The sequence below is a fragment of the Phodopus roborovskii genome, unplaced genomic scaffold (genome assembly GCF_943737965.1).
Source record: "Phodopus roborovskii unplaced genomic scaffold, PHOROB, whole genome shotgun sequence".
Lineage (NCBI taxonomy): Eukaryota > Metazoa > Chordata > Mammalia > Rodentia > Cricetidae > Phodopus > Phodopus roborovskii.
The window spans coordinates 631,056-650,000 of record NW_026126616.1 but is presented as its reverse complement, the minus strand read 5'-3'; the positions used below and the strand labels follow the sequence as shown (position 1 = coordinate 650,000).

Here is an 18,945-nt window from a genome sequence, read left to right as displayed (position 1 = left end):
CCAGGTGGTGGAGATGCATGACTTTAATCCAAGTACTTGGGAGGCAGAGGCAGGTAGAGGCCAGCCTGGTCTACACAGCCAGTTCAGGAGTAGCCAGGGGTACACAGAGAAACCTCTTTGAAAAACAAACCTGAGAGACAAAGAGAGGGGGAGGGAGGGAAGGAAATGGAGAGAGGGAAGGAGGGAAGGGAGGGAAAGGGGGAGGGAGGAGGGCGGGGAGGAGAGAAGTTGAGCGCTTCCATGCTGAAGGGATGAGCACAAAGGAAGAGGCTCAGGTTGTGAGACAACAGGGAAATGAGTGATAGAATCGCATCCCTGAGCAGCAGGAATGATGAGACACACACATGCAGTTGTCTTAGAGAAAGCTGGAGGCCCTTCTTCACATAGTATTTTTGCTCTGCCCTGCACACTACCTTAGCACTGTTTACAGCTCTTAAGCCTTCTAAGTCACCTTCCTCAGAATGTTGACAAGGCCAGCAACTGTACTATGGTAAGTCACACATGCCTCAGGGTACCATTAGCAGAAGTTATTGCCTTGCTTCATGCCCCTTAGTTCCTGCATCATTCCAGTCGATTTATATAATCACCATAATTGGGCCTGACTTTCATTCTTGTCCTCTGGGCACAAAATGTCTACTCTTCCTTAAAAACATTACCGCCGTCCATGATGTCTTTGTTTCATGGTCCTCAAGTGCTTTGTTTGCACACTTAGGATGCTGCAAAGTGGTCCTATTCCACCCCACACTTCCACCTTGTCTCAGACAGCCATGTATGATGATGAGGGGTTGGGGGGGGGGTCAATGATCTAAAAGGACAAGTGCATCTGTGTACATTAAATCTCATTTCAGGTGTGTGCTACTCTGAGTCTCCCCAAGAAGTAGAACCAATAACATGAAGAGAGAATGAATGGATAGATTGGTGGAAATATCAACAGATCAATTTAAAAAATTGGACAAATGGAAAAGTGGATGGGTGGGTGGGTGGATGGATGGATGGATGGATGGATGGGTGGGTGGGTGGGTGGGTAGGTGGGTGGGTGGACTGATTTACTATATAGATAGCAGTAGATAATAGGTGAATAGATAAAGATGGCTGATTAGACAGATCAGCAGGTAAGTTGATATGTACATAGATGAAGTAATGGATTCATTCATAAATCAATAGATAGATGACACATCAATCTGTTGGTCATACACATATCCTTTTGGTTCTGTTTCTCTGGAATCTTTGATATGCCAATCATGTCACACACACACACACACACACACACACACACACACACACACACACACACACAGGGAAAGACTTAATTGTAGGACAGGCCAGCAGGCAGAAGACTTGGAAAGAGTTGGTGACATAGCCAAATCCACGGGTTCAGAGGCAGAATCCCTCAAGACCAGCTAGACCCTGCCATGTTATGGAGGCAATTGGTTCACTCAGAATAAATAGATCTAAATGTTAATTTCAACAACAGCAAAACGGCTACAACGAACTCTTTAGACTAATGTTTAGCCAAACACTATTTACTAGGAACTCACTGTGACAAGTGTGTCATTAATAGTTTCTGTTCTCAGGCCAATGCTACACAGCCATGGGCTCAATAGGCTCCTCAGATAATAGGATGGGTATTTGGTTCAGAATAAGCATCTCAAGCCTGATAGGTTTCAGAGGATTGTTGATGGGAGATGTCATTCTGTAAATGTTTGTCTTATTAGTTAATGAATAAAGTACTATTGGCAAATAGGAAGGCAAGATAGGCAGGACTAGGAGACAAGGAGGATTCTGGGAGATGTAGTGGGGAGAGTCAAGATGTAGGGACTTAAGAAGACAGTCCAGACCCTCTCTCTGGTAAGATAAGACCACCTGGAAACACTTAGATTAATAGAAATGGGTCAATATTTAAGACAGAGCTAGCCAATAAGAAACGCTAATAACTAGTCAACAGCTTTATATCTAATACAGTGTCTCTCTGTGTTATTTGGAGCTGACGCAGCAATGGGACCAGGCTGGCAAGAAAACTGCTCGTAACAGATTATTAGAAGGATAAATGAGAATCCTTGCATGGAAAAGACAGATAGACACACATGTGTGTACACACACACACACACACAAACACACACACACACACACACACACACACACACACACTTTTGTATAAAAGCACAAGACACTAGGCATATGCTTTCCCAGCTCAGATGAAGCTTGGAAGATTGGAAACCATTCTAAATGAAGAATCTGGGGCCCTGCCCTGGACTCACTGAACTGGAATCTGCATTTCAGCAAATTCCTAGTCATGTTCACATTTGTGTTCAAGGGACATAGGATTGAGACACTCTCTTTGACTCCTCCCTCTCCCACAGGAGCCACTCTATTGGCAGGTCAGCCACACCTTGCACCACAATAGGACTGTCACCATAGTAACCAGCAGGGCTATGTTTCTGCCATATTCCTGACTTTAGTGCCCAAAAGATACAGCAAGATTATGTGGCAATTGCTATAGAAACTAATCTATGGCCCAGGAGCTGCTTTTTCTCTAATCCCTGTACTGCTGGAATTGTAAGCTTCCTAAACCATAATCAAACACTGAAACTCCTCTCCAGCCTGAGAAAGTCCCAGCAAATAGCAAAGACAAAAAGTCAGGGCCACAAGGCTTAAAGGAGAGCTGTAGCAACCACAGACGTTTGCTTCAATGTAAAGAGAAGGTAGGAGCAGCCCTCTGGGCAGCTTCATATGGCAAGGCATTTTCCTCCAGCAAAGAGAACGATGGGGATGCAAGGTGATGCTGATGATGAAAACAATAGCCATAGTTACTGAGTTCCTGAGTTCACATGCTAGGGTGCATATGTGATGTCAACTGATTCTGACATTAACACGTGTTCCCTGTGGCTGCTCTAAAAACATTGCTGCAGATGTGGAGGCTACAAACAACACAAAGGCATCTCTAGAGAGGTGAATAAGCAGGTAAAGTACTTGCCATACAATCCCGAGGACCAGAGATCAGATTCCCCAGAATGGGCACATGCCTTTAATCCCAGTACTCAAGAGACAGAGGCAGGTGGGATCTCTGGGAGTTTGAAGCCAGCCTGGTCTACATAGCAGATTCCAGGCCAGCCTGGGCTAAACAGTAAGAATAAAAATAAATAAACAAATAAATATCTTAGTGGGCACGATGGTTCACATGTAATTCTACTGTGTGAAAGGTAGGCAGGGATTTTTAGAGCAGGCTGGAGAGCTTCAGGTTCAACAAGACATATATATGTGTGTGTGTGTGTGTGGAGAGAGAGAGAGATCTTGCCTCAACATGTGTCTGCACTTTTATACATGTACACGTGCACATGCACACACGCACTCACACACACACACATTTGCACACATGCGTGCGCATGCACGCACACACATATGCAAAAAAAAAAATCCCACAGGATTATGCCCTTAGTATTCTGGAGACCAGCTATCCAAAATCAGACCCGCTGTGATAATTAATGCCAGGGTGTACCCTTCTGGAAGCTTTGGGTAGAGCCCACTGCTCCCCTTCTGGAGCCTCTGGAGTTCCCTTCACTCATGCACGCATGCTGCTTTCCTTGCATGATTCCATTGTCTTTTCCTCTCGTGCCCTATTCCTCCCCAGCCTCTCTGCCTCCTTCTTGAGAGCATGAATGGTTGCTCTTACCATTCGGGGTCCTCTTTTCCTCTCAAGATGCTTAGCTCGGCCCCATGTGCAGAATATATTTGTCATATTGAAAATCAGGTTCCAGTAACTCAGAAGTATATATCTTTGGGGAATGTTTTCAAGCCAACTTCTTAGATGCTCCCTCATAGGTCATTGAACATAAAAATGACTTTACAGTCTGCCCACATGTCAGGTCTTGATTTTTATCACGCAGCTATCTGTGGATATGCCTTTGACTCCGTGTTCCCCAAGTCCAGATTTGACTCTATGTGGGAAAATCCCATCTTCTCATCTTCTAAGCATCCTGGCCATGTCACTAACTCTTAATAGGCTTCTCCACATCTCCCCTGGATCATACATCCAACTCTTTCTCAGTTCCCAGGCAACTTACTCTTCCAAAAGAATCAGTGAATTTTAGAATCAGAACTAAACAAACCAGTGTTGGCCAACTATGACCAGATATATGACTATCAATAAAGTTTTATTGAAATAATTAACTGTATTCCTTTAGCTTTGTAGATGCTTTCTCACTATGGGCAGAGAGATTATTAGATAGAGATAATTAGCTACAGAGATAATTAGCTGCAGCAGAGACCATATGGCCCACAAAGTCTAACATATTTTCTATCTGGCCAGTTGACATAAAGCTCAGGAACCTTTGAAGATGTTACCAAATCCTCCATAGGATTTCTTAGCTTTAACTGACTGCCTTTAAACAAAGTAAGAAACCAATGAATCATAATCCTCTTTTTAAATATATAAGAAAAGGGCTGGGGTAATAGCTGGAGTTAAGCATTTGCTTTACAAGCATTAACACCTGAGTTCAGTGCCCCAGGATTCACCTTTAAGGAAAGAATATATAAAAAAGATCCAAGCATAATGGTGTACACTTGCAATCCTAGCCTACCTGGATCAGAAAGCCCAGATCCCATTAAGAGACCTTGCCTCAAAAACAAAAACAAAAACAAAAAAAAAAAAACAAACACAAAACTAAAAAACAAAAAACAAGGTGAATGGCCCCTGGAAAACAGTATCAGTGATTTTCTTTGGTTTCCACATGTACACACACAGACAGACAGACAGAGAGAGAGAGAGAGAGAGAGAGAGAGAGAGAGAGACCATTTGACTCGGGGCCCTAAATTTCTTTTCTGTCACTTACTCTTCCAAAGAAAGCATCACAAATAATGTTATTTGTCCCCTTTGAGCAGACAAGATAAGATTTTTTTAAATGAGTTGCTGACAAAGAATTCATGAGCTTATAAACCGCTGGAGTCAGATGATGGAAGGAAGGAGATTTTAAGAGAATAGGGACAGGAAATTTCCGAAGGATGCTGAACTTCTGGGCTTGAGGTTTTTTATTTTCTGGGCTGGCCAGCTGGCTTGGTAAAGAAGCGGCCGGGGAAGTAAGTGCCAGGGACTCTCTTCAGTATTCAGCAGGCACACTGTATGCTCCAGCCTCCAGCATGAAAGGCAGCTGCAGCAGAGCAATTTCATGATGGGCGTCTCTGTCACCAGGGACCAGGCTTGAGGACCACTGAGCAAAGATGGGAGGGGGTTCACCTCTGAGAAGCAACCTGGGGGAGTTCTCTGGGGACTTGGGACTGGTTTCCAGCAGTGACTGAGACACTGTAATAAATCCCGTTCCCCCTGGAGACAGTGGAATCCAATTCAATTTCAAGTTGGTGTGTTTATTGAGTGCCTGATTCAGTTTAGGTGATGGAGAGATGGGGAGACAGTAAGTAGCAGGCTAATGCAGACAGGAATTCCCTGGGATTCTGACCTCTAGGTCCCAGGCCCAGAAACTTGATTTTCTTAGTATCAGCCAGTAAGAAATTGATAAGTCTTAGTCTGTTTCATGAACAGATACTAAGGGTTTCCAATATGCTAGACACTGCCCTGGGGCAGGGGTTGGAGCGGGCCTCTGCACTGATGGAGTTGACATGGTAATGAGGCATCTGAAGGAAGAGTAAAGTCCTTCCAGATGACAGCCAATTGAGAATGGCATGCGTGGCACAATTATCAGGAGAAGTGTTCAGGGAGGGCGGGACTTGAGCTGTGGCAAAGGTGTGGACTGTTGAAGAGGCAGGCACCTTACACACAGGGAACTGAGGTGCATGACAGAAAATGAACACGACACACCTTCAAAGATCCCAGACCAGGTCAGCTCCCCTGGAGTAGCAGGTGCATTCTGGGTAACAGAGTGCATGCTGGGAAGCAGAATGAGAAAATGGTGAGATTACATGGGTGTAACCAAACAACCTGTGTCTGAGTCTTCGTTCTGAAGGCCACTTAACGTCAGTAACCATGGTTTTACTAGTGCTAAAACAGGCAGACACAAGTAGGTAGCAGTTGGCCCTAAACACTTGGAAGGTCTCATGATCATGATTAACTGAGATGTGTGCAAAAGATAGAGCTGCTGCATTTTTTAACGTCATGTAAGTAGCCTGACTCCAGGAAAACTGGAGTCTGGCACCAAAACCTTGTGGGAAGCTCATAACATCTGTATTTTGAGAAAGAGAAAATGCTTTGTAAATCAATTTTGCACTCCAGCTGCTGTGGGATCCTGCTTCCTTAAATCTGGCACCCTTGCCTCAGTGGCATCCAGACCTTGCCAAGAGGCAGGAAATCTTGTAGGTCCACATAACACCACTCTCGAAGCATGGTCCACTTAAATTGGAAGCTTGGGAGGTGCTTATTCAAATTATGTTTATTTTAAAAGTCAATTGCATTTGTTTTGGGGGGGGGGCATAATTCCATGGTGTACATCATACAGAGGCCAGAGGACAACTTTCAGGACGTGGTCCTCTGCTTCCCTGTGTGGCTCCTCAGGGTGGGACTCCAGTCTGCAGGCTTGGCAGCAGTGACCTTACCTGCTGAATCACCCCTCCAACCCCTCAAATTGTGTCCATGAGCTGTATGCACTCGTCGTCTCTGGAAACAGGCCAAGGGGTCTGCCTCAAGCCCCAGCCTGGTGACTCTCAGTCTCTCCTCCAGTTTCTCATTGAAATTCTTTGAGTGACATCCCTAGGCCAGCAGCGTTAGTAGCAGGGGCTGAATAAAAGTGCAGTTCCCCAGGTTCCTCTCCTAATCCAGCAAATCATAACTGCTGCAGGTGGGGGCTAGCAATCTATGTTTTAACAAGCCATACAGGGAGTTGGGGTGCACATTAAAAACACACAGGGGAGGTTTGTAAAATTACCAAGGCCCAGACTGATACTATACCAACTAGATGCTGGAGTGGGAGACTCGAGTATTTTCACACGCTCCAGGATACAAATGTGAGAATAGACTGTATAATCCCTGGGAGAAACAGAAGGCAGGCTCGAATCCACTTAGAAAGCTATGCCACAAACTGGATGCCCACGGTGCACAGTGTACATAGCACCATTGGCTCCCACAGGGTCTGCGATGTGTGATGTCCCCACGTTCGGCCTTGGTGGCTGTTCCGGGCCCCAGCAGTCTTACTTATGAAGGTTAATTGCCTTTGGCTCCCATCCTGCTTTGGCAGGTGCTCTGTGCCTTTCGGTAGCCTGATGCTAGAGCAGAGCTGAGGCCGGGAGGGTGTCAATGCGCCTGGCAGGGATGGGAAGGAGACAGCAAGGGTTCCTTGGATTGGACTGGCAATCTGAAGGAAACACCAGGTGTCCATTGCTTCCCTCTGGCTCCAGACCCACGCTAGAGCTTGAAGTGACTCATCTCCACATGCACATGATCTCAGGGAGGGACAGCACTCAGCAGAGTCACACTGCATCCCTTTCACAGATGAGGAAACCGAGGCCCAGAGAGTCTAGAGACTCTACCCCAGGGTCACCAGTGGGATCAGGATGCCTCCAAAGGCTCTCGCACTCAGGAATTTCCAGGCAGGGTCTCCAGGGAAACCGTATGGGGGTGGGGTGGGAGTAGACCTAGGGGTGGGACAGGGGTGGGATAGGGATCTCCTCGAGTCAGGGTGGGTCCGAGCAGCCCTGGTTTCCTGGCGGTCCTAACACATCCCTGCCTCCCTCCTCCTGCGCAGGCCCTTCCTCGTGCTGCCCCCTCTGATGGAGTGGATCCGAGTGGCCGTGGCGCACGCCGGCCACCGCCGCAGCTTTTCTATGGACAGCGACGATGTCCGCCAAGCGGCCCGGCTGCTGCTGCCGGGCGTGGACTGCGAGCCACGCCAGCTCAAGTAGGTGGAAAGGAGAGGGGGTGGGGGGCTACGGGGAAGGGCGCAGGGGCCCTGGGGGCGGGGACTGAGAGAGCGGGTCCTAGGGAATGCCTCTGGAGGTAGGGGAGGAGAGTCCAAGCTATGCTTGTGGATCGCAGCCGCCAAGGTGTACATGCACTACCCTCCCCCGCCCCTTGCTGGCACCCGGCACGGCACCGCCGTCGCTGAGGCTGAGCTCTGCTGGTTGAAAAGGCAGACCGGAGGGGTGAAGGGGGTGGGGGGAGTCTGAATGATAAGCGGATGCTTAGAATATGGGTCCCTGTGATTGCAGGATGGGAGGTGTCTTATTCTTTCTGTCCAGTCTCTGTTGGTAATCCTTCCATTTGGGTTCCTGTACCCCTGTCCTATCCCTTCCCTTCTATCTCCCTCGCTGTGAAATATTAGCGTTCTTACTTTCTGATCTCTGTGAGCGCACACTCTGTTTTCCCTCCAGCTTGAGGATAGGGGCTTCATCGAATGCTTCAGGCTTATACCCCAGGGCTCCCCTAAAGAAAGGAGAATTACTCATGAGCTGGCCAGGACCCTCATGAAAGGACTTTGTTTTTGTTTTTTGTTTGTTTTGTTTTGTTTTTATCTAAAAGCAAAACAAATACACCAGCCTCCCGTTCAGATGAATCCCGACTGGATTCAAATGGACACGACACAAAAAGCAAATGATATGTAAACACCCATTTTCCCGACTCCCTCGACTGTTCTCTGGGTGACCATATCAATTTCAAACTTCCTCCCACCACCTGATGAAAAACTGTTCTCCCTCCCTCAGGAGTACTCCACCCCAAACTGCAGGGATTTCTGTCCTGGCAGGATTTGATGGGGACAGAGGGAGGGGCCTGCAAGGGTATTGAGGATCTGTCGTATAAACCTCAGCTAATGAAGATCCAGAACTGTGTCTCAGCCCAAGTCCACAAAGAGGCTGATGAGAGTGAAAATCAGTGTGTACTGAGTGCACCCGTGAGCTGAGCCCTGACTGTGTTTGATATAGACTGGCACCTAAGCATACTTCACCCCAAGTGTGAAGTAAGTGGTTGCCCACTTACTGACAATGAAGCTGAGGTAGATTGAATAGCATGTGTGATGTAGCTGACCTGGTGAATGGTCAGGATATGAATTCCAGCAGCCAAGCCCCTGGTCTGAGTTCCAGCACACCTGAGTCTTTCTGCCTTCGGGTTTCTTTAGGCAGAAACCTGAGCCGTGGCTGCCAGGCTTCATACCGTGTCACTAGGGTAACAGCAGTTCCAGGGAGAGGCTTGGAAGATACAGTGGACATCTACTATGTACTAGCTATAGCTACCAACGACACACTTGTACCAGCAATCTGCTTCCTTTAGTCCCTTCAGCAGCCTGGCGAGGTTTGCATGATCTCCCACTTCTGTAGACTAGGCTTGCAGGAAGAGCCCAGCCTTTGGCCACCAGATTCTCCTGCCTCCCGTGTCCCAGGGCTCTTAGCTACCTGTAACTGGTTTCACCTGCTCACCATGCCCAGCCTGCCACGCCCTGACACTCTGGCTTTCCTTGCTGCAGGAAGCTCTAGCCTGATGGGTGGGGTGTCTCCTTGTTGCCTTCTGAAAAAGTAGTCTTTGCTTGTCCTGCTCTCAGGAGACCCCATAGCTCAAAGGTTACAAACCTGGAACCCAGGGTCCCATTGCCTGGGCCCAGATGCCTCTGCCATGGTTAATTAATTGTGCAATTAGTTAATTAACCTCTCTGAACCTTCGTTTGCTGATAAGTGACATGGAGACAGTAATAGCACCCCCCCCCATTGGTATAAACACAAAACAAGGTCATAAATGTGAAGGATGAATGCAGTATTCTCAAAGTGGTAGTTGCTCTAGCTGACGTCCCCCAGTCTCCAGAACCCCTGAAACACTAAGGGAAAGCCTCTGTACTGGTAAATAATCTTGGATGGCCTTTAAAGTATTCATGTGTCTTCAAAATCAGAGGAGAAAAATCAAGGCCCCCTGAGATTATCCAATTAAACAAAAGACTCAGGAGCTGAACAGCAAACACAGATCCACAGGTACTGAGTGATAATTCAGTACCAGGAGTTCTGCAGCTGAGGATTCAGCCAACTATGGGTCACAGGTACTTAGAGGGGGAAAAAATTACACCTATACTAAGCATGAACAGACATCTTTTCCTTATCTTTATTTCCTACATATCACACACAGTACAAGAAGCATTTATACTGAGTTTGTGTTATATTGGTATTTCAACCCTTCTAGGGATGAGTTAAAGATTATTATGTGAGGGCACCTGAAATCCCAGCACTTGGAAACAGAGACAGGTAGACCTCAAAAAAAAAAAAATCTCAAAAAGAAAGAATTGTGAGGGGCTCGAGAGATACCTCATACTGTTCTGTCCCGCTGTCATAGAAGACCCAAATTATGTTCCCAGAACCCAGGTCAGATGACTCCCAACTGCCTATAACTCCAGCTCTAGGTGATCTGATACTTTTTTCTGAGCTCCAGAGGTACCAGAACTTATGTGCAAGTATCTACACACACACACACACACACACACACACACACACACACACATCTTTAAAGGATATCTGTGGTGGTTTAAATAATTTAGGAATGGCTCACATAGACTCACGTGTTTGAATGCTTGACCCATAGGGAGTGGCACTATTAAGAGGTGTGACCATGTTGGAATAGGAGAGACCTTGTTGGAGAAAGTGTATCACTATGGAGATTTGAGGTCTCATATGCTCAAGCTACCCCCCCCCCAGTGTGTTACAGTCCCCTTCTGCTGCCTGGGGATCAAACTATAGGACTCTTAGCTCCTATTCTAGCACCATTCCTGCCTCCACACTGCCATGCTTTCCATCACGATGATAATGGACTAAATCTCTGAAAACTGTAAGCCAGCCCCAATTAAATGTTTTTCCTGTATAAAGAGTTTCTGTGGCCACACAATAGAAACCCTAACTAAGACCATATTTGAGGATATGTGTAGGTTTTGTGTAAAGGCTATGTCATTTTATATACAAGACTTGAGTGTTTGATGATTTTGATATCTACAGGGGATACTGGAACAGGACACCCATGAATTCAGAAAACAGCTATGTCATTTTTCCATGCCCTCCCCATGAGATGATGCCATGACCCTCTTCTGAGGTTGTGTTATTTTTCAAGACTTCATAGCCTGGATATGAGCCTCCAGGGAGCACTTCTTCCCTGTCCCCTTCCCCCAGCACAAGGTGAGATCTAATGACCAAGTGTGTCATTCTGAAAATCACCCCAGGAATCCATCTTGGCATCTCTTTGGTTTGTGGCTACATTAGAATCCTTATCAAACATGTACAGATACTTTTGTAACTCTCCCCCTGGACAACAGAGCATAATTGCTTTTTATATAGCATCTACATTTTAGCAGGTATTATAAACAATCCACAGAGAACTCAATGTATATGTAGATGATATGCAGAACCCATATAGACACTGTTCCATAGAAGAGATGTTAGAACCTATGGGTTTTGCTATTTATGGGGACTCCTGGGTTCAGCCCCCATGAGTACTGATGGATGACTGCATAGGATTCCATTGGTTTGTCCAAACAGTTAAGTATAAACTGTCCTGGGGATGTGACTTACTGGTGAGCATTTGTCTGTCATAAGCAAACCCTGGAGTCAATCTTTAGCATATAGATAGACACACAAACAAAACATCCAATTTACAAAATACTAGAAATTCACAAAAGCTTAACAAAAAAAACTAGAAAAAACTCTGTACATGAAAAAAAGAGCACCTATTTTTCTGTATAATCCTACTTCATTTTATCATTTAATATGATGTTAAGCAGGAATTACCATTTCCCTCTTGCTGATAGCAGGATAAGAGAATTTTTTTCCATTCTGACATCTAGCAAAGGCACTGGGACCTACGCTGCATCTTATTCTGGTTGTTCTTGTGGTGAGTGTGCAGCTATCCCCAACAACTGTGCAAAGCACACACATTATCCCATTTTACAGAAAGGAAGGCTGGGGCTCAGAGGGCTTCCAGGAAGTACATCTGCAGACACACAGCTGTTGTGAACAAGAGCTGATCTGTCCAGCCAGCAAGAAGTTGTCAGATGGACTCAGGGTCCCTGGTTCTGAGTCAGAGCTGGGCTCTGTTGTCTTAAGTAAGGATAGCCTGGAAGAGATGAGGATCATGTGTTCTAACAAAAGCAGGAGCATGACTTTGGTACTGAAGTCAACAGTATTAACACATGTAATTGCCTACCAGCTGGCTGCTCGATCCTGGAGGAAGGTGGCATGGGAACCAGTCAGGAAGGATCAGCCTGGTCCAGGATTCCCAGGTCTGGTACTCATTTGCCACTCATCTTCAGGATGACCTTGGTCAAAGGCTGCCATAGATGTTCTTCTGTCTCACTCAGCTGCAGTCAGCCTCACTGTAGAGATCAGATATTCTAGAGGCATACCGCTCCATGTGGCTGCAGCCTTTGAGCCCAGGGGGAACCTAGTTATTCTTCCTTAATGAAGTATCAAATCGCTGAAATTGCAGAGCCAGGCTTTTTGTCTCCCCCAGTTCTTTTGGAGGTGAGGGAGTAGGGGAGCTATGGAGAGGATCGAAAGAACATTTAATGCATCTTGGCAGGGTTTGTATGCTTTCTTGATGACTGGTTTTGAAACCCTTCAAAAACACAAAGATAAATGCCATTGTTTTGCTCCTCTTTGGATGAGCTATGTTTCTGGCTCTGGAGTGAGGACTGAATTAAAAAACAAAGGCAGCCAGGTATACTCAGATCCTGTGTGACTGCTCATCAGCCCCTATCAACAGGACTGGGGCCATAAGCTCCATGAGCTGCTCCTGAGCACAGTTAATCCTGTTTGGAGATGGATGAATGGTCTGACAATGGACAAGCACAAGGGCCAGAATGTGCGAATGTCCTGTGGGCATTGGGAGACCTGGCAACGTACATGCTCACCTGTGTGGTAGTTCTACAGCTCCGAAGTGCCAAGCCCCACACAGTGCACTTGTCTAGTCCTGCTGCTTCTGTTGGGTGACTTTGGGGAACTCACTAACCCCATCCTCTACAAAACTGAGAATGGCCACTGCTTCATGGGCTGGCCATGGCAGGGGACTGGGGCTGAGGTTAACAGTTCACACTCAAAGCTTTCAACCCTTCTCGGGCCTCCTGAGAGTCCCAGAGACCCTTCTAAGACTGACATGGTTTGGGATTTTCTTGATGTGGCCAAACTGGACTCCCGAGCGAAGGTTGTGCCACAAGAATACTGATCCTGAAATGCCACCCAGTAATGACAGCTGAAGTCCAGGTGGTGTGTGTGTGTTTGTCCTGCAAAGCCCTCACCAAAGGGCACTGGTTGAGAAGAGGATCATCCAAATGCGTAGACTTTCAATCTTTGGTCTAGGAAAGATCTAGAGTAGTCATTTCTCAGCATCCGGAGGGAGAGGGTTTCAGGACCCACACAGACACCAAATCCTGTGGATGCTCAAGTCCTCCATAAAATGGAATAGTGTTTGCATCTGCCTGCTCATAATCTCCTATATGCTTTAAATCATCTCTGAATGATTTACATTTCATTTGATGTGTATTGTGTAGAAAATCTGTGCACAGTGTTGTTTCTTATCAACATCTTTGACTTGTGGTTGGCCAGCTTCTTGGATCCATATACAGAAGGCCTAGCATGGAATCTTGATGGTACCAGATTCTATTCTGGGTGTCAGAATTTCCCTACTAATGGAAAGATGGAGTCACAAAACAGTAGTAAGCAACTGAACAAGATGACATCAGATACAATCTTAGCACTACAAGAAAGTAGAACTGGGCACAGGGCAGAGACGAACTGGTGTTGAGAGAGATTTATGGATTAGGTGTTCCCGAGTGGCCTGTAGACTCTGAAGAAGCTCCAGTTGTATAGAGGTACTGCTCTTAGGGCATGGGTCTGGAACTGTTACCTACAGACCATCTCCACAGTCATGCACTTAGAGAATCCCAGCCAACAGACACCAAGCACCCGGGCCTTCACTGGCTCTGTGTGGCCCTGAATACTCCCCACCCTGGCAATCTGCTCACTCCCCTTGAGTGCCCTTGCATGTCTCTGCCTGGAGGAAGCTGTCATCTCCCTGCAGATTCATAGCTGGGTAGCCATGGATGTGCAGGGTTGGCAGGGCAGTCTTTTCTTCACCTCCAGTAGAAAACACCAGACTTCACACTGCTGGTGAGTGACCCAGATGAACCACTGCCTCCCAAACGCTGATGCCAATGCATTAGCGCCTCCTGGGACACAGTGCTGCTCTCTCCCAGGCTCAGCTGTCCTTCATTACCACAGTCAGAGAAAGAGCACAGAAGCTGCTCAGGATGTCAAACTAGCCAGACAGCCTGACATTTGGCAAACACCTACAGAGCCTCTACCCTGTAACTGCCCTACTATGCTCTCATCCAGGCAAGAGATGGACAGAGACATCCAGAAATAATTAGCAGAAATCCGGTCAGTAGAGATCCAGGCCAGGGAGCTGCTGTGACCTCCCTGCAGGGGCCATTTGATCTCTAGCCTGAAGAATAAATAGGAATGTACCAGCATGGAAGGGAGAAGAGAGGGAGTAAAGGGATTAGAGAATTCTGCCTTCACAAAGAACTCAAACTTACCCTGTAGGTGGTGCAACCTGTCACCAGTGTTAAAGCAGAGAAAACATCAGATTTATAATTTAGAGATGAGCCCATGGAGGATGAGCCCAGGCAGGTGGGGTGAATGAGCCCTAGAGAAGCTGACAGCCAGAACTCAGACAGAAGCAGAATGTGAAGGACAGAACAGAGGGCACAAGGAGCAGGGGAGTTGGAAGGGACTGGACTCAAATGTGAGGTGAGGGCATGAGAAGTTTGCAGGATGGCCCTGGGTTGCTGCAGAAGGGCTGGGAGTCTTCATGTGATAGACACAGTCTCCACTGTGGATGGTAGTGACGCACACATAACAGTGGTTAACCAAATGCCTCAAAACAACGTTAAAAACAGCTAAAGGCTAGAGAGATGGTCCAGTGGTTACCAGTACATGTTGCTCTTTCAGAGAACCTGAGTTAGATTCCCAGCAGGCACAATGGGCAGCTTATAACTCTAACTGCAAGGGAACCCAAGACCCTCTTCTGGACTCTGTGGGCACCGACACATATCACATACATTCACAGAAACAAACTATATACACATAAATAAAAGCAAATCTTTTTATAAAGATTTTACAAATCAGTAAAAAAAAATATCAATTTCATGTATGTTTTATCATAGTAAAAGTAATGGTTCTCAGCCTGGAAAAATGACTCGCAGTTAAAACCACTTACTGCTCTTGCAGGGACCAGAGTTCAGTTCCCAGCTACATGGTGGCTCAGCTACAGGGGGTCATCTGTAACTTCAGTCCCAGGGGGTCTGACACCCTCTTCTGACCTCCAAGGGTGCTTTGTACACATGGTATATATGCACACTACAGGTAAACATTCATATACATGAAATAAATATTAATATTTTAAAAAAAATAATAGCCCTGGGATGGTTTCAGACGAGACAAGTTATACAGAGCAGTTCAGAAGATGTCACCCTTGCATGAAATATGCATGTGTGTATTTGCTATACATGTCCAAGCTTCCTCTGGAAGGGGTAACAAAAACAGCCAAAGGTACCTTCCAGGAGGGGAATACACAGCTGGGCGCATCTGTTTGCTGGGGCTACAATGACGAATTATCTCCATCTGAGCCACTGAGACAGACATTTATTGTCTCACAGTGATGAAGGCTAAAATCCAAGATGGAGATGTCGTGGCGCATACTCTGACAAAGCCACCAAGATAGGATCCTCCTTGTGCCCCAGCCTCTGGGGTTGCAGACATCCCTTGGTTTAAGGAAGCTTTACGGCAATCTGCTTCTGTCATCACCAGGCCACCCTCTGTATCTCTGTCCCCACTTCCATCTTCTTATAAGGACAGCGGCTATGTTGGATTAAGCCCTATTCCAGTGACCTCCTATGGTCCTGGGGATGTAAGTCTATACATAACACTTCAGGAAGCAGAACCCGGTTGTTGGATGTGTAGAATATGTGTCTTGTCTATTCCACTCAAATCATTTTTGTGTTAAAATTGGCTCTGGGATTTCTGGTTTGGGTGTGTGTGCAGTTGAGATGGTTTACTCTAAGACAATACAAGGGTAGTGTGCTAGAGGAGGTTTCCTGTTGGTTATTCACCCAGATGATAGAGTCCTTACAGTTCAGCCCATCAGAGTGATATGGCCAGGGACGAAGTCCTCACCCAGCCTCTCCTTAGGTAAAGTGAGCTGGGACTTGAGCCTTGCAGGTGCCAGGGTTCATAGCCTACACTGATCATTCTCTCTCTGTGAGTTTAGGCCAGTTCTCACCAGCTCTGGGTCTTAATTTCTATAGCTATAAAGACGTTGATAATAATGAACACAGTAAGTGTGGTCTCGTACCATTGGGGAAATTATTAGTGGCCCGGGACAAGGTCTAGTGTGTCTTAATCATCCTACTCCTACTAGTGAGCCTGTCCCCAAGACGTAGGAAGAAAATCAGTTAGGGATGATGGGCTTAGAGCCACTGTGTCTACTACTCCTGGGACAACGGGGCTCCTCAATGTGACTCTGGTTTTTTTGTTTGTTTGTTTGTTTCCTCTGAAGTGTAAGTCTGTGAAAGCCATCACTGGTTGGAATCTGATACCATGTCCACAACAGTAAAGCATGCACTGAGGTAAGATAGCAGGAGGGAACAAGACATATGCAGATGGAAAATTTGGCTTCTGGTTGCCTGGGCCATGTCCCAAGAGAGCAGAAGTGAAGGGAACTAAGAGTCATGGTTATTACAGGAGAAGGGCTATCCGTGGGCTTTTACCTCAGGCAATTGGCTTTCTTATATTTTTAGGGCTGGGACAGAAATAAGCTTCTTGGTCTGCATGCAGTCAGTACCCAGTGAATATTTGTTGAATGAATGAAGGATGCAAAGGATTGTGGGAAAATATGTTGATAAAACTGCATGTAAAAAGACTAGTTACCCCAAACCAATTCAAATGCAAAAGCATGCAGCATCTGCAGGCAGGTAAGAAGTCATTGAAGGGCTGCGGATATAGCCTGGGTGAGGAATGCTCGCCTTGAATGCACAATGTCCTAATCCCTGGCACTTCATAAACTGAGCATGCTAGTACACTCCTATGAGCGTGTACTCAGCAGGAGGAGATAAAAGAATCAGTTCAGGCCCAAGGCTACATGTTGAGTTTGAGGCTGGTCTGGGCTGCGTGAGACCCTGTCTCAATGGGGAGGGGAGGACTAGGCAGAAAGGGAGGGGAAGAAAGAGAAGGAAGAAGGCATAGTCAGCTGAGAGGTCTCAAGCAAAGAAGCCTTTGGGGAGATGCTAACAAAATATGTACTGCAGTCGTGCCTGTGGGAGAGAATGCTTCAAGGACTTACAAAACATCCAGCATGGAAGACATCGGTGAAAGGGGTAGCCAGGGCCTGGCAGTGGGGAAGCCATTAGTGGCCCCTGTGTGGCACTCTGAGCATCCTGGTGTGGGTGGAAGCCAGACTGTAGGCGGCAGACAGTTTGCCAACACTTGGAATGTGTCCCGAGTGTCTAAAGTGTTAAAGGCATTTGCTGCTTACAGCAACAACATAAGGGAACTACATCCTAAGTGGCATTTGGAGCTCATTTCCACACCGGGGCTCCAGATCCAGGCCGGAAGTTGGAAGTATGGGATTTGGCTTCTTGAGGAACAGCGATTTATTTATTTTTTTTTTTAATAATTTTTGGCCCACTCTTGACTCTGTTAGATTTCTGCACAACACACACAGATTTGCTCACACACCAGCAAACCTCCCAAACTAAAGTCTGGCTGGCAGAATGTATTACACAGGATCATTCTCCTCCATGGCGATGGGTCAGGCAACTAGGATTTCCCGCAGAGAACTCAGTACAGGCTGGGCAGAGGGGCTTCCAGGCACAGTAGGGAGCCAGGCCCCTCTGCACTTGTGGGAACATGCTGTGTGTTCCCAAGGTTCACTGTCCTCTCTCAACTCATTAAATCACTGAACTGACTGTGACCTAGCCCACCAGCCTGGGTGAGCTCCCCTGCTTTTACCATTACTCATGGAAAATGAGAGTGACACTCCCACCGGTAGGGGAAACTGAGGCATGTAGCCAACAAAGAAAATGAGAGTGACCACAACTCATATCCTCTCACTCTCCCCCTCCCCCGTTCGTATGTGGAGTATAAGTGCATGCCATCTATGTGTTTGCGTGTATGGACTCGGATGGGGGCACACAATGCACATGTGTGTACGTCCGTATGTGCACTTGTTGACAATGGGTACCTTTTCTCAGTCACTGTTTGATTTTTGAGAGATTCTCCCATTGAACCTGGAGCTCACAGATCTGACTAGACTGGTTGGGAAGTAAGCTCCAGGAACACACGTGTCTCAGCCCCCCCCCCCCCAGTGGTGGGATTAGAGGTGCTCAGCACTCAGTCCCTGGGTGTTGAGGATCCAAATTCAGGCTGCCGCCTTCTGTCCTCTGCGGCACTGCACACATGGTACACAGGCAAACATACAAGCAAAATAGCCATACCCATAAAATAAAAATGAAGTGTTTTAAATGGATTCTTTAAAATATTTTAAATAAAATACTTAAATATTTTAAATTTTTTAATGAAATAATTTTAAAAGAGAGCAGATGTCACCAAATGCCAGCTACCTGCTCCCTGGGTAAAATTGTATGGGAAAAGAGCCACACGTGTCTTTTATGGCTACTATAGTGGTAGTTAAGTAACTACAACGGAGATCCACAAACCTTAAAATCTTTGCTACTTGACCCTGTAGAACACACTTGAGAGGCTGGTACACTTGGGATTGTAAGCCTAGAACATCCCCTGATGTTCTGAGTGGTATATGGAAAGCGATGGAGCACATTGTTAACACTTTCTCAAATGCCCTGGAGGATGGTGCTGCTTCTATCTTTGCATCCCCAGTACCCAGCACAGCACCTGCCTTTATGCAGTGCTCCCTGTGCAATTCCCTGAGTTGATTGAAGTTTGCAAAGTATTTATGCTGAGAACTAATAGAAT

The 18,945-nt window shown here is 46.5% G+C and overlaps 1 protein-coding gene across 6 annotated transcripts in view; it reads left to right on the top strand.

Annotated features, from left to right (window-relative positions):
• Positions 1-18,945, top strand: part of Abtb3 (ankyrin repeat and BTB domain containing 3) — a 225,031-nt gene that overhangs the window by 163,536 nt on the left and 42,550 nt on the right. For all 6 annotated transcript variants that reach the window (XM_051206234.1, XM_051206231.1, XM_051206233.1 and 3 more), the window contains exon 4: positions 7,686-7,838. In XM_051206234.1, the coding sequence (XP_051062191.1) occupies positions 7,686-7,838 (153 nt within the window). The remainder of the gene's footprint in view (positions 1-7,685; positions 7,839-18,945) is intronic.